Source organism: Zootoca vivipara, chromosome 7 (genome assembly GCF_963506605.1).
Source record: "Zootoca vivipara chromosome 7, rZooViv1.1, whole genome shotgun sequence".
Classification (NCBI taxonomy): domain Eukaryota; kingdom Metazoa; phylum Chordata; class Lepidosauria; order Squamata; family Lacertidae; genus Zootoca; species Zootoca vivipara.
The window spans coordinates 94,596,595-94,608,763 of record NC_083282.1 but is presented as its reverse complement, the minus strand read 5'-3'; the positions used below and the strand labels follow the sequence as shown (position 1 = coordinate 94,608,763).

General features: G+C 53.1%; 1 protein-coding gene across 1 annotated transcript in view; it reads left to right on the top strand.

The window, feature by feature from the left end:
• CTNNBL1 (catenin beta like 1) overlaps positions 1-11,648 on the top strand; it is an 86,007-nt gene extending 74,359 nt beyond the window's left edge. Inside the window, exons 14-16 of the mRNA XM_060277412.1 lie at positions 5,319-5,456; positions 6,085-6,157; positions 11,411-11,648. Coding sequence (XP_060133395.1) covers positions 5,319-5,456; positions 6,085-6,157; positions 11,411-11,499 — 300 coding nt within the window. The 3' untranslated portion in view covers positions 11,500-11,648. The remainder of the gene's footprint in view (positions 1-5,318; positions 5,457-6,084; positions 6,158-11,410) is intronic.
• The last annotated feature ends 521 nt before the right edge of the window (positions 11,649-12,169 follow it).

Below are 12,169 nucleotides of genomic sequence, written 5' to 3'. Positions count from 1 at the left end.
TTCCCCAGTCCTTTTCATGTTTTATTTGAGAAAAAGGTGGCAAGCCACCACAGCTCTTTAACTCCCTCAGAGACGAGGTGCAATTATAGAGCCTCCGCAGCGATCTCTGCAGAAAGGGAGGCAAAGGCAGGTGATGACTTAATGCAATTCTTCTTAGTGCGAGGAAATTATGCTCAGCAGGTTTATTCAATAAAAGCGCTCTCGCCGGATACTTTGCGCCATAACGACTTACAAATTAGATGCTAATTGTGCCACTGTTATGTCATTCCATCCTTGAAAGGGAGAATCTGGATTCCGTGGGCTTTGATAGCCTAAATTGGGTTTTTGAATTAACCTGGCCCTTGAGTGGGGCAGCAAATGGCTTGAATTGCATGGAAGTGCTTTGCCAGAGGGTGATAATGAAAGGGGTTAATGCAGAGCGTGAGGAACAGCAGCGTTTGCTAGAGGGCAAGGAGGCTTCTCCTCACCTGGGCTCTGAGCTGAAGCCCATTACTGTACATCCATTGCCGGCTGAGAGCACAGCTGCTGATCCTAAAAGCCCCAGGGTGTCTCATCCCAAACAGAGTGAAAGAACTTGCAAGGCCTGCACCTGTTTCTATATAGGGAGCTGGGTAGGTTTAGCCTGGAGAAGAGAAGGTTAAGGGGTGATATGATAGCCATGCTCAAATATATAAAAGGATGTCATATAGAGGAGGGAGAAAGGTTGTTTTCTGCTGCTCCAGAGAAGCGGACACGGAACAATGGATTCAAGCTCTACAAGAAAGAAGATTCCACCTCAACATTAGGAAGAATTTCCTGACAGTAAGAGCTGTTCGGCAGTGGAATCTGCTACCAAGGAGTGTGGTGGAGTCTCCTTTGGAGGTCTTTAAGCAGAGGCTTGACAGGCATATGTCAATAATGCTTTGATGGCGTTTCCTGCTTGGCAGGGGGTTGGACTGGATGGCCCTTGTGGTCTCTTCCAACTCTATGATTCTATGATTCTATGTTCATAGCTTCGAGGACATTGTCCAACCATCTCTTCATATCTGTCGTCCCCTTCTCCTTGTGCCCTCCATCTTTCCCAACATCGGGGTCTTTTCCAGGGAGTCTTCTCTTCTCATGAGGTGGCCAAAGTACTGGAGCCTCAGCTTCAGGACCTGTCCTTCCACTCAGGGCTGATTTCCTTCAGAATGGATAGGTTTGATCTTCTTGCAGTCCATGGGACTCTCAAGAGTCTCCTCCAGCACCAGAATTCAAAAGCACCAATTCTTTGGTGATCAGCCTTCTTGATGGTCCAGCTCTCACGTCCATACATCACTACTGGGGAAACCATAGCTTGTGACTAGCAACAAGCAAAAGTTGTCCCTCCATCAGCCAACGCTGACTCCTCCTGCAGGGGTTCTACATTCAGCTTCCAGCCAGCCAGTTTGTGTGCGTTTTGCGTTGCTTATAATTTTGCCCTGCAAGTGTTGGGTCTCACATCTGGTGCCAAACTTGCAGCTCTCCCTCACACTTCAGCCTCTAGTCTAAAGGAAGTTTTGAGCCTTTCTTCTTGAGGCTGCAGCTGTTCCATAAATGCCCCTTCAGTGCCAACTCTGCCTGCTGGAACACAGAAAGCTGGAGAGAGAAATCAGGCCTTCAGTCCAGTGTTTTCTCCTCCCTTGGTTTGAGCTCCCCTATATGGGGCCGTGTGTGTGTTTACTAGACTTCAAGGATCAATTCTCCCTCCCCACCTGGCATAGATTTGAGTTGGCCCCCTTGACCTCTTCCCCTCTGCCAGCAGCCCCAACTGGTGGAAGCAGGAAGATCTTGCTTCTGCCCGCCTCCTTCACCAGCCTTTGCTCAGCTTCCCCGCAGCTGCTCCTCACGCCCCAGCTAGCCTGATGGGCTGTCCCAACCTGTCTGTCACCCTGACAGCTGGTTTTAATTGGGGAAGTGGGAAGAGATAATCTAGCCTGACACTCGTGCTGACCTTGCATGGAGCAGCCTGAGCGGTCTGCACTGCTGTGCCCCCTGGCCGTGAAAAGGTGTGCCACAGGGCATGGGCCACCAAGCCACATCCTGCAGAAGTTGCTCCCCCAGGAGGCAGTGACAGCCACTAACTTGAGCTTTAAAAGGGGACGAGACAAATTCGTGGAGGAGGAGAGGACTATTGACAGTTGGAGACAGCAATGCTTTTGAATACCAGTTGCTGGAAACTGCAGGTGAAGGGAAGGCTCTTGTGCTTGTATCCTGCTTGTGGGTTTCCCACAGACACTGGGAGAACAAGATGCTGGACTAGATGGGCCACAGGGCTGATCTAGCAGGCTCCTCTTTCGTTCTTAAGCAGTGGAAGAAGCAGCAGAGTAGCCTTCCTGGACCCCCTGGCAGAGGACAAGGAGGAAGCTCCTTCCTAAGCCCCAATAAAGCAGCCATCCACTTCCTGTTCCCTGGCACACCCGCGAAGTACCCAAGGGAAATGGCGTTGATGCTTGGTTTTCCAGCTCCCAGGATCCTGCCACCCATTGTGGCAGGCCCTGGGGGGCTGAGAGGAGAGGAGCAGGGGCAGAATTTCAGCTGGGATCAGGACGTCTCCCTGCTTGAATCTGCAGCAGGCCCCGCTGGGCTCTGGGAATCGTCATTTGCCACTCCGCGACTGTCAGTCCAGCCTCATTACTGTGAGAGGAGCTTGCTTCAGTTTCGCAGAAGCCCATCTTATTGCTGTCTTCTCCCATCAGCACGGGGCATCTCGCGGCAGATAAGGAATGGCACCTGAGCACTCATTTGGAGGTTAGCATCTTGACGGCTGGAGAGGGTTTGGGGTGGGGGAGAGAGAGGCAGAGTGGCTGGTTGGTGTTTGCACGGGGAAAAGATTAACAGCAGTTTGAAGGGGGAGGAATGGTGGTTGTGAACAGGGCTTAAAGCGACGACATGGTTGTGTCGCAGCCATCAACGCACCGGCTCCCTGCACACCGGCAAGCAGCTTTGGCTAAATTTCCCGGCGCTCGCAGTGTTTTTTGTCTTGCTGCCAGCCCCGCAGTGAGAGGCTCCCACCTTGCACGAGAGAAGAGCCGTCCCGGTTTCCGCCTGCACAATCAGCGGATCCGGCCTCCAAATCACTTCGTTATCCTGGATTGCAGGTGTCGTGTGCCTTGCGCCTCAGATGTCAGTTTGAGCTGCCACAGCTGACGGCTTCGGAAACACTTGCCATTCGCATTTTCAAAAAATAAAAATCAGGAGCTGTCAAGGCAGAAGGGCAGAAATTAGGAGCTGGAGAGGCAAGGGGGGGGAGAGCCTCCTGCCATGGCTTGTAGATTGCCAGTGACATTCCTGCTAATCCTGAGCCAGGATTTTAAGGGTCTCTTGAGGCTCCAGCGCATTCCCCGAGAGGCAGCCGCCACAAGCCAGGTCAGAAGAGGGCAGATCCTGGTTGTAGCAAAGGGTCTGGGACATAGAACCATAGAACTGTGGAGGTGCAAGGGGCACCAGGGATCATCTAGCCCAACCCCCTGCCATGCAGGAGCCACAGCTAAAGAGTTCCTGACAGATGGCGACCCAACCTCTCCTTAAAACTATCAGACCAGAAAAGGGTGTGGTGGTTTGCCAAAAGGCTGCGGGTTTTGAGCATCCCAAATCCAGACTGCAATCCGCAGCCAGAAAGATTGCTTCGGGGGGGGGGGAGTGGTGGAGGGATCTGGCCCTGGGGGTAACAAAGGGAGGTCCAGGGGTTGCCGGAGGTAGGCAGAAGCAAGGTGTGGTCCTGCAAAAGCTGGAGTAGGGAAGCGGAAGAAATGAAAATGGAGCTGAACAGGGTGATCCCTTTTAGAGTTTCAAACTCTCAGGGGAAGGGGAGCACACCTGTTTTGTCACCTGCCTCGGCAAAGGGGGTGTTATCAAGGCCCCGGCACACCACAAGATGAAGCTGGGCCAGCCCTACACTGTGCTGCTTGGCTTTCAGTTTTGGTCAGGTGGGCAAAAGAAGCCCGTCGGGTGGAAGTCGGAGGACAGTATGGGAATAGGAGCGCTCCAGAGGGCAACAACATGAGAACAGGGCCTTTTCTGTTGTGGCTCCCTGTTTGTGGGAGACTCTCCCCAGGGAGGCTCACCTCGCGCCTTCATTACATATCTGTAGGTGCCAGGCAAAAACGTTTCTCTCTCACCAGGCCTTTGACTGATTCACATTCTGTGTCCTTTTCAGTGTGTTTGGCTGGGGGGGTGTGTGTGTTATTGGTTTGTTTTTGTTTTTATTATGTGTTTTGTGTTCTCATTTTGTATTTTTCTGTTGCGAACCACCCTGTGATCTTCGGGTGAAAGTTAATAACTAAATAACTAAACAGAAGCCGTTCTCTCATGATGATACCCTTAGTTAAACTCTGGAACTCACTCCCACGGGATGGATGGCTTTAAAAGAGGTTGAGACAGTTTCACATAGGAGGGAGAGGGCTGTCAGTGAATAACTAGCCATCCTGACTGTGCTCTCCCTCCAAGGTCAGAGGCGGTGGTGCTTCTGAATCCCCGTTGCTGGAAAGCGCAGGAAGGCAGAAGGTTTTGTTTTGTTGCTTTGCATGGTTTCCCAAAGACATCTAGTTGGCCATTGTGAGAGCAGGATGCTCTGGATGTGGTCATGGGCCAGATCCAGCAGGCTGTTCTTAGAGCCTTATCCCTTGTCTCCTCCTGTGGGCTACTGCTTTGTTCAGCATTTTGCTTGCAGACCTTCCTCAGTCTGGGACCTCTGTTGCTTCATGTGGGCTCTGAGGAAGGAAGGTCTGGGGCTGGGCAGCTGGCTGGGGAACCAGAGGAGCTTGCCACTGCCGTGCAGCCTTGCCTTTCCCCTATTTTTGCCTGCCACACACACACACACACACACACACACACAGGAGGGGGGTCCCTCCTTGCCAAGTCTTGCAGGTACAGCGGGCGCTCGCTCTAATGAGGAGACATTGCTCCGGCGGACTGCCACGCACCTGCTGGGCCGCCGTATAATAAATCACAGAAGCAGCAGGGAGCTCACGGGTTGGCATAACAAAATTCCAGCGTGAGGATAGCAAAAGGTCACGTGTGGCATGCCTTACTGCTGGCGTAGGGCCAGCAGGAAGCGAAGGGTGGGCTGGCAGGCTTGTGCCGGGGAGTGGGGGGCCTGCAAGGGCATGTTTTGCCTGGGAACAAATGGCTCTTTCACTGCGCGAGGGATTTCTGCGGACTTTGCCATCAGAGCTCCTCCTGGTGCTTCTCTTCCGGGACTTGCCATGCAAGCGAAGGTTGGGTGGCTTATCTGTTCGCGATGCTTTGGTTGAGACTCCTGAATTGCGGGGGGCTGGACTAGGGGACCCTTTCCAATTCTTGTGATTCTGTGATTCCAGGACATGGTCCGCCGGGGAGAGATCATTGATGACGACATGGAGGATGAGTTCTACCTCCGCCGCCTGGACGCCGGCCTCTTTGTCCTCCAGCTCATCTGCTACATCATGGCAGAGATCTGCAATGCCAGCATTCCCCAGGTGAGGGCAGCACGCCTGCCGCATTACCCCCCACCCCCAGTACTCTTGGTCTTTGGGCCCCCACTGGACTGTGCCTCCCTATCAGGGAGGACCCAGAACTCAGCCCATCTGCATCGGGGCGGGGGGGCTTGGTGCACACATTTTATGAGTTTTCCCAGATGTGGGACCTTGACTAGGGATGGAGGTGCCAGCCTTCCTAGAATGTGGGTGGCCCTGTTTCCCCTCCCCTCCTTGGGCTAACACACCTGGGTGGGGGGAGGGAGGGAGGGAGGGATTTGGCAAGGTTTCCCTTTGCCCACCTGGGCTACTTCCTGCCATATGCAGAATCATGGAATTGGAAGGCCTCAAAAGGGTCTTCTAGTCCGACCCCCTGCAATGCCCCGATCCCAAGCCCAGCGTATGCAGGGCTGCTCATTCCTGCTTCCACAGATAAAGGCACTTTCCTTTCTGGCCATTTTGGGGCCGTGGGAGTGTGCTGTGTCAAGATCCTGGCACAGTTCAACCAAGCTGCCTCAATGGAAAAAAACCCAACTCTTTCCTGTGGGTTTTTTGTTCTCTGTTTCCATTACTGTACAATTACTGCAGCTTTCTCTCCCTCCCCCTTCCCTGTTTTTCATTCCCTGGCCAGATTCGTCAGCGAGTCCATCAGATCCTAAACATGAGGGGAAGCTCCATCAAAATAGTTCGGCACATCATTAAAGGTGAGTCCTTGAGCCCTGGAGTGGGGGAACGGCTTCTGTTTGGCCAGCACAGGCTCCTGTTTGGCCAGCAGCCCCAGCAGAAAGCAGGGAGCCAGCCTTGCAGCCTCAGGCATGTGGAGCTGGGCAAGAGACCGCCTCTCTGCCTATTCATCTGGCCTCCGCGACCTCTTTTGGCAAACCCTGCCTTCCAGCCCCATTGTGCTGCCTGTGAGATTGTTGAAAGTAAGTGCTCCATGCAAAGCCCTCGCCAGCAGCAAGGTCTAGGCTGGGCTCTGTGGCTCCTGGCCTGTGGGCTTCTGCACTGAAGAGGCGGGGCGGCATTTAGGAGACCCCCTTTGCAAATTTAGATACGGGATGCTTTGATGGCAGGCCTGCTAGGCCAGGCTTGGGGAGAGAATGAGTGTGGTGTAGTGGTTAGAGGGTCGGACCATTAATGCAATAAATAACTAAAAACAAAACAAATAAAATTGCTGCTGACCTCCTCTTCCACCACCTCTAGCCACCCAGACCTAGATCGCTCACTGCCGGGTCCCCAGTCTCCCTGAGAAATTCACAGTTCACCTTCTGACCTGAACTGGCCCACGTGTGGTTACAACAGCACCCAGGTGGTTTGACCCACCCTAGAAGGGTCCGGGGCTAGGGGGGCTTCCTCAAGTCCTCCATCAGGCTCCAGGTAGCCCCCCCCTCCCCCTGTGTAGGGTGGGCAGAGCTGGATTCCTGCCTTTCTCCACCGGTGTGGGATTCTGCTCACCTGGAGCCTCGCACAGCTGGAGTCGTAAGCCATTCTTGCTGCAGGAAGAAAGCGGGTTCTTCTTGAGGGAGGGGGTTTCTCTGGGGCTTGGAGCCAGGTGGTGGTGGGGAGTGGCAGGAGCACCCAAGCAGCAGCAGAAGCCGCTCCAGTGCCCCCGCCCCGTCCCGTCCCCCGTCCCCCCCTCCCGCCAGCGGAGGTTCAGCTAATTCAGCATCTTCTGCCTTCTTCCCTTTTCCCGCTTTGCATGTAGGGCTCTTGTCCCCTTCTCCATCCTGCTTTTTTGCATGCTAATTGGAAGCCTGTTTCTTAGTTTGGTTTTTATGGCCTACATATTTTCCCTGTTTCTCTGGCAGCCTGACAGCTGATGGGTCCCTGGGGAGGGCCAAGAATTGCTTTGGATGCAAAGGGAGAGAGAAATTGGGCTCTCCATTTATTTTAAGTGGGGGTGGAGGCGAGCAGGGAGGTGCAACAGCCTCATTAAGGCTCCTCTCTGATGGCTGACCAGGCTGGGCTTTGGGGAGAAATTTGGGAGGTGGGGGGTACAGATGCCTTGTTGTGGGAACCAACAGCGTCCAGGAGAGGTGGACCATTCTAGGCACCCCACTGAGGCAGGGGGCTGTGGGGTGTGACAGATCCAATAACTGTTGAAGCAAGTGTTGGTGATGGATTTCGCTCCTTCTCCCTCTCTCTGAGCGCCATGTATGTGGTCATGTTTCTTGGGATTTGTTAAAGCTATATTGATGGGAGTGGTGGCCACCAAGCTAGATAACATCATTATTAGCATTAGCATTATCTATACCACTTTATATCAAAGCAGTCTGCTACACATTAAAACAATCTACAGCGAAACATTACTGAATAAAGTATACATTCAGAGCAGGAATTAACAGGAAACTTAAAATGCTTTCTTAAAATTTCCAAAATAAAACATTGCAAAAGAGGTCAACTACAAAATGCACATTTAATGCAGCAGAGTTAACAAAAAAGTAGACATTTTAAAAGAAAACATTGCTAAAGGAAGTAAGATATAACACCCACATTGAAAGCAGCATAGCTAGCAAGAGCCTAGAACATCATCTGAAGCATAGAACATATCTGCTGGTGTTGCTGGCAGTTCTTCCATGGTGGTTTGTGGCAGATGGTGGCTGTGGAAGCTCAGGCTCCATGACCTGGGTCTGCACTTAAAGATGAGCAGCTCTTTCGAGCAGAGGGAGCCTGGGGGAGCCCTGTTGGTGACACAACAGAATCATGGAGGAGGAGGAGGAGGAGGAGGAGGAGGAGGAGGAGGAGGAGGAGGAGGAGGAGGTTATCAAGGACTCCTCGTCAGGATGGCTCTGCTCTGCCTCCACAGTCAGAACTTCTCAATGCCGGTTGCTGGAGGCAGCAAGAGGGGAGAGGGCTCTTGGGCTTGGATTCTGCTCATGGGCTTTCCAGAAGAGGCACCTGGTTGGCCACTGTGAGAACAGGATGGTGGACTGGATGGACCATCAGCCTGATCCAGCAGACTCTGGTGATGTTCTTACATGGGGTATAATAGTGGTCCCTTGGGTTAAGTACACAATTGGTTCCGGAAGTCCGTCCTTAACCTGAATCGAACTTTCCCATTGAATGTAATGGAAAGTGGATTAATCCGTTCCAGACAGGTCCGCAGAGTACTTAAAGTACTCAAACTGAAGCATACTTAAACCAAGGTATGACTGTAATGAGAAAGAGAGAGCCAGGTGAAATTGCCGTCACCATCTCTTTGGGTAGTTTGGTTGAGTGCTGTGAGAAGAGGATGCTGGGCTAGATGGGCCCAGGGCTTGATCCAGGAGGCTTTTCTCGGGTTCTTGTATATTTTTCTCCAAGTGACCTCTGCTTATTTGCTTGAACTTGAATGCATTAAATTGCTCCTTGCCTGCAGATACTTCCTGCCTCTTCTGTGTCTGGGACACATAGTCATTTGAACACTGCAGATTAATCAGTTTGGCTGTGTGTGGACCCTGCCCTTAGATCAAAGTGTGGGAGCAGATTTCCTTTTGGGTGCCTCGGTGTGTGGGGAAACATGGGAGGGGCACATCCCGCCAGGCAGAGCAATTGGGAACTTCCCTGTGCATCAGAAGCCCACAGGCCTTCCCGCCTTCTTCAGAAGAATGCTTGACTTGCTGCTTCTGCTGAATTTGCCACCCCAAAACAGTGACCTCCTGGCGGCTGGGTGTTGGAGAAGGGTGTTGGCTCGCTTGTCTGCTTCTCCCAGTTTAGCCTCCTTAGGAGGCTAATGGCATCTCGACAGCCCAGCGCTGAAGATGCAGGGGAGAGCAGTGACCTTGAGGTGCCTTCGCAAGTGATGCGGAGAAGCCATTTCTCTCTCTAATGGGGCTGCCGGGTGATGCCTTGTGCTCAGGACTCGTGGATATGGTTCGTGGGGCGTGTAAGGCCAGAATGGGCTCTCCGGGAGTTGAGTGATGGGCCTGCAGTTTGACGCGTCTTGCCAGGTGTGCTCTCTGCCGCTTTTGTTTGGCACAGAGCAGCACTGTGTGGAGGCCTTTCTCTGGCCGAATGGGAAGGGGGATGAGATTCACACCTTAGGAAATGGTGAGTGTAGCATTTCTTCTGAGCGTGAGAGGAGAGCCTCCTTTTCTTAGGTCCAAGCAGAGAAAGAGAAAGGCCAGAATAATAACGTCTCTTGTGCCTGTTGTGGGCAAAATGCTTTGAAGTTCTTATTTACCCATGCAACAGCCCTGTGTGGTAGGATAAGGCAGACAGAGAGGGAGAAAGAATGGCAAAGGAGCAGATTTAAGCCCAGGCTTCTTCAGACCAAGCCTCTGCCCCACGTCCCATTGGCACCCCACAACCCACATCAGCATGAAAAGAAATACACAATTACAAACATAGCCAAAAGCGGAAACAATAAATAAAACATCAAGAAGTATGCAACCAAACTGAACGATTTCCACATACAGCATAATAAAATCTAAAGTAAAGAGACAACAAATTAATACTGATAGCAGCAGCAGCCTGAAACAAAAAAACCCAAACAAGACCCCATCCCAAGAGTCTGTTCGGTAGCTTCAGCTTCTGCAGCTGGAGTCAGTCCAGATGGAAAAGGCCCGCAAGGCAGGGAGCAGGTCTCCCAGGACTCCCAGCCAAGAACAGCCTTTCCTGGCCTGGTGTCTTGCTGACCTTTTGGACTCCAGCCCTGCTGGCCGGGGCCGACTGGAGTGGTCGTTCAAAACATCTGCAGGGCGTCAAGCTGGGGGAGGCTGTGGTGGAACATGACCAGAGAAGAGAAGGCGCTGTTTGGAGAAGCAGGGATGAGTAAGCCTAGATTAGGGGGCTGGTTTGTAGAATTGATACCCCCACTTAATAGCGTGCTTGTGGTTCTTGCCCCTTTTGTGCTTCCAGTGGCCCAGTTACTGGGGGGAGGGGAGAGAGAGAGAGAGAGACGTGCAAATGGTCCAGGGATTTAAGCCCAGCTTTGAGGCCATCGCTTTGCCCACCGCCCATGCAAATGTGTCCAGGGCTGCCTGGGCAGGCAGGTCTCTCCTCTCTTTCACATCAGCCCAAAGGGGGCAGCTGGTGTTTGCTACTGTGACTTTTCCCGACCAGTTCCCCTCCTCCCCGCAATCTCTGGAAGTGAGGAGCAGAGCCTGCCCTGCCTGTTGGAGCAAGTCGAGCCATGGAGGGCAAAGCCCCCATTGCAGCAGCTGCTGCCAGGCTTAAGCTTCATGCATATTCAAGGCCCTCCTCCTCCTCCCAGGAGCCCAGGCAGAGGCGGCAGCAGAGCAGCGCTGTTTGTGTGTGCTGCTTGAGATGAGGGGGGAGCAGCGTCCCCATGCATTAGGGGGCTCATGGATCCCCCCCCTGCCCTGTAGCAGGGCCCACTTCTCTTGTATTAACAGGAGCCCTTCGCCCTGCAAGCTGCTATGGCTCCGTTTTGGAGACTGGGTGGCACCTTGCACAGGAACGGAGAATGCTGCTCCTTTTCCCTCTCAGGCACCTCTGGAATTACTGGGAAATTGCGGGTTTTCCACAGGCACCAAGGGTGGCTACTGTGAGAACAGGATGCTGGACTAGATGGGCCACTGGCCTGATCCAGCAGAATCTCCTTGAGTTCATATGTGGTCACAGGGTGGGCCGCTTTCCCATGCCCTGCTCAGCTCCTGGCTCTGGGCCCGGCTGCCTCCCTCCTCTGCTTTCCCTCAGCTGCCCTCTTTTCCCCACCCCACCCCCATGACTAGCCCCCAAACATGGCACCAAGTATATCTGCTGATTTCAAGAGGGGGGTGGCAGGCATTGCTTAATAGGGCCCCTCACCTCCTAATTGAAGCTTAGAAGACAAAGCTGCTCCCTTTCTGTTCCCGTATTACCAGGGTTTCAGTTGTGGGGGGAGGGGGTGTTGCCCCAGATGTGGAGCTGCAGGGGGTGTTGCCCCAGATGTTGGAGCTGCAGGGGGTGTTGCCCCAGATGTGGAGCTGCAGCTGCTTGTTCTTTTGCTGAGAGTGCCTCTTGTCTTCCTGCAGAGTATGCGGAGAACATCGGGGATGGGAAGAACCCCGAATTCCGGGAGAGCGAGCAGAAGCGGATTGTGGAGCTGCTGGAGAATTTCTGAGGGTCCCACACTCAGCTGCAAGACCACCCCTTTCAGGACCCCGTGACCTTGTGCTGCAACTCTGGAACCACAAAAAGGACTTGCTGTGGAGGAAAGAAGCCTCCGGGCGGCTTTTTGAGATATTAAAGATATTTTGTTTGGGTTTTTTTCTTAACGTTTCCCGACTGATTCTCTGTTGTGGGAGCACAGGATGAGGCCCGCCTCCTTGAAGTGGAATGGATTGGTTTGGGCCGTGGTGAACCATGTCTGCACCCATCATGTCCCACTTTCTTTCCAGGAAGTATTCTGTGGTTTGGGGCAGGCTAAAAGTTGAGGGTGATGCTTGATGCTATTTGATGGTCCTTTGCGGCATCCATTAGATATTGTGGTGGTGGCTGCTCTGCATTCCCAGCTTCCTTACCCCAGGATGGAGCCCAGGAGGCCTTTGGGCTGACTGATTCCCTTTTATACACTCCTTCCTCCCACGGCAGCTCAGAGCTGTGAACAGAGCCGGTGTGGTGCAGTGGTTAGAGCATTGGACTAGGGCCTGGGACGGAGACCAGCGTTCAAATCTCTACTCAGCCATGATGTTCACTGGGGGTGGCCATGGGGCCCAGCCACTGCCTCTCAGCTTAGCCTACCTCGCAGGGCCGTTGTGGGGATTAAGTGGGGAGGAAAAGAACCATGTGCT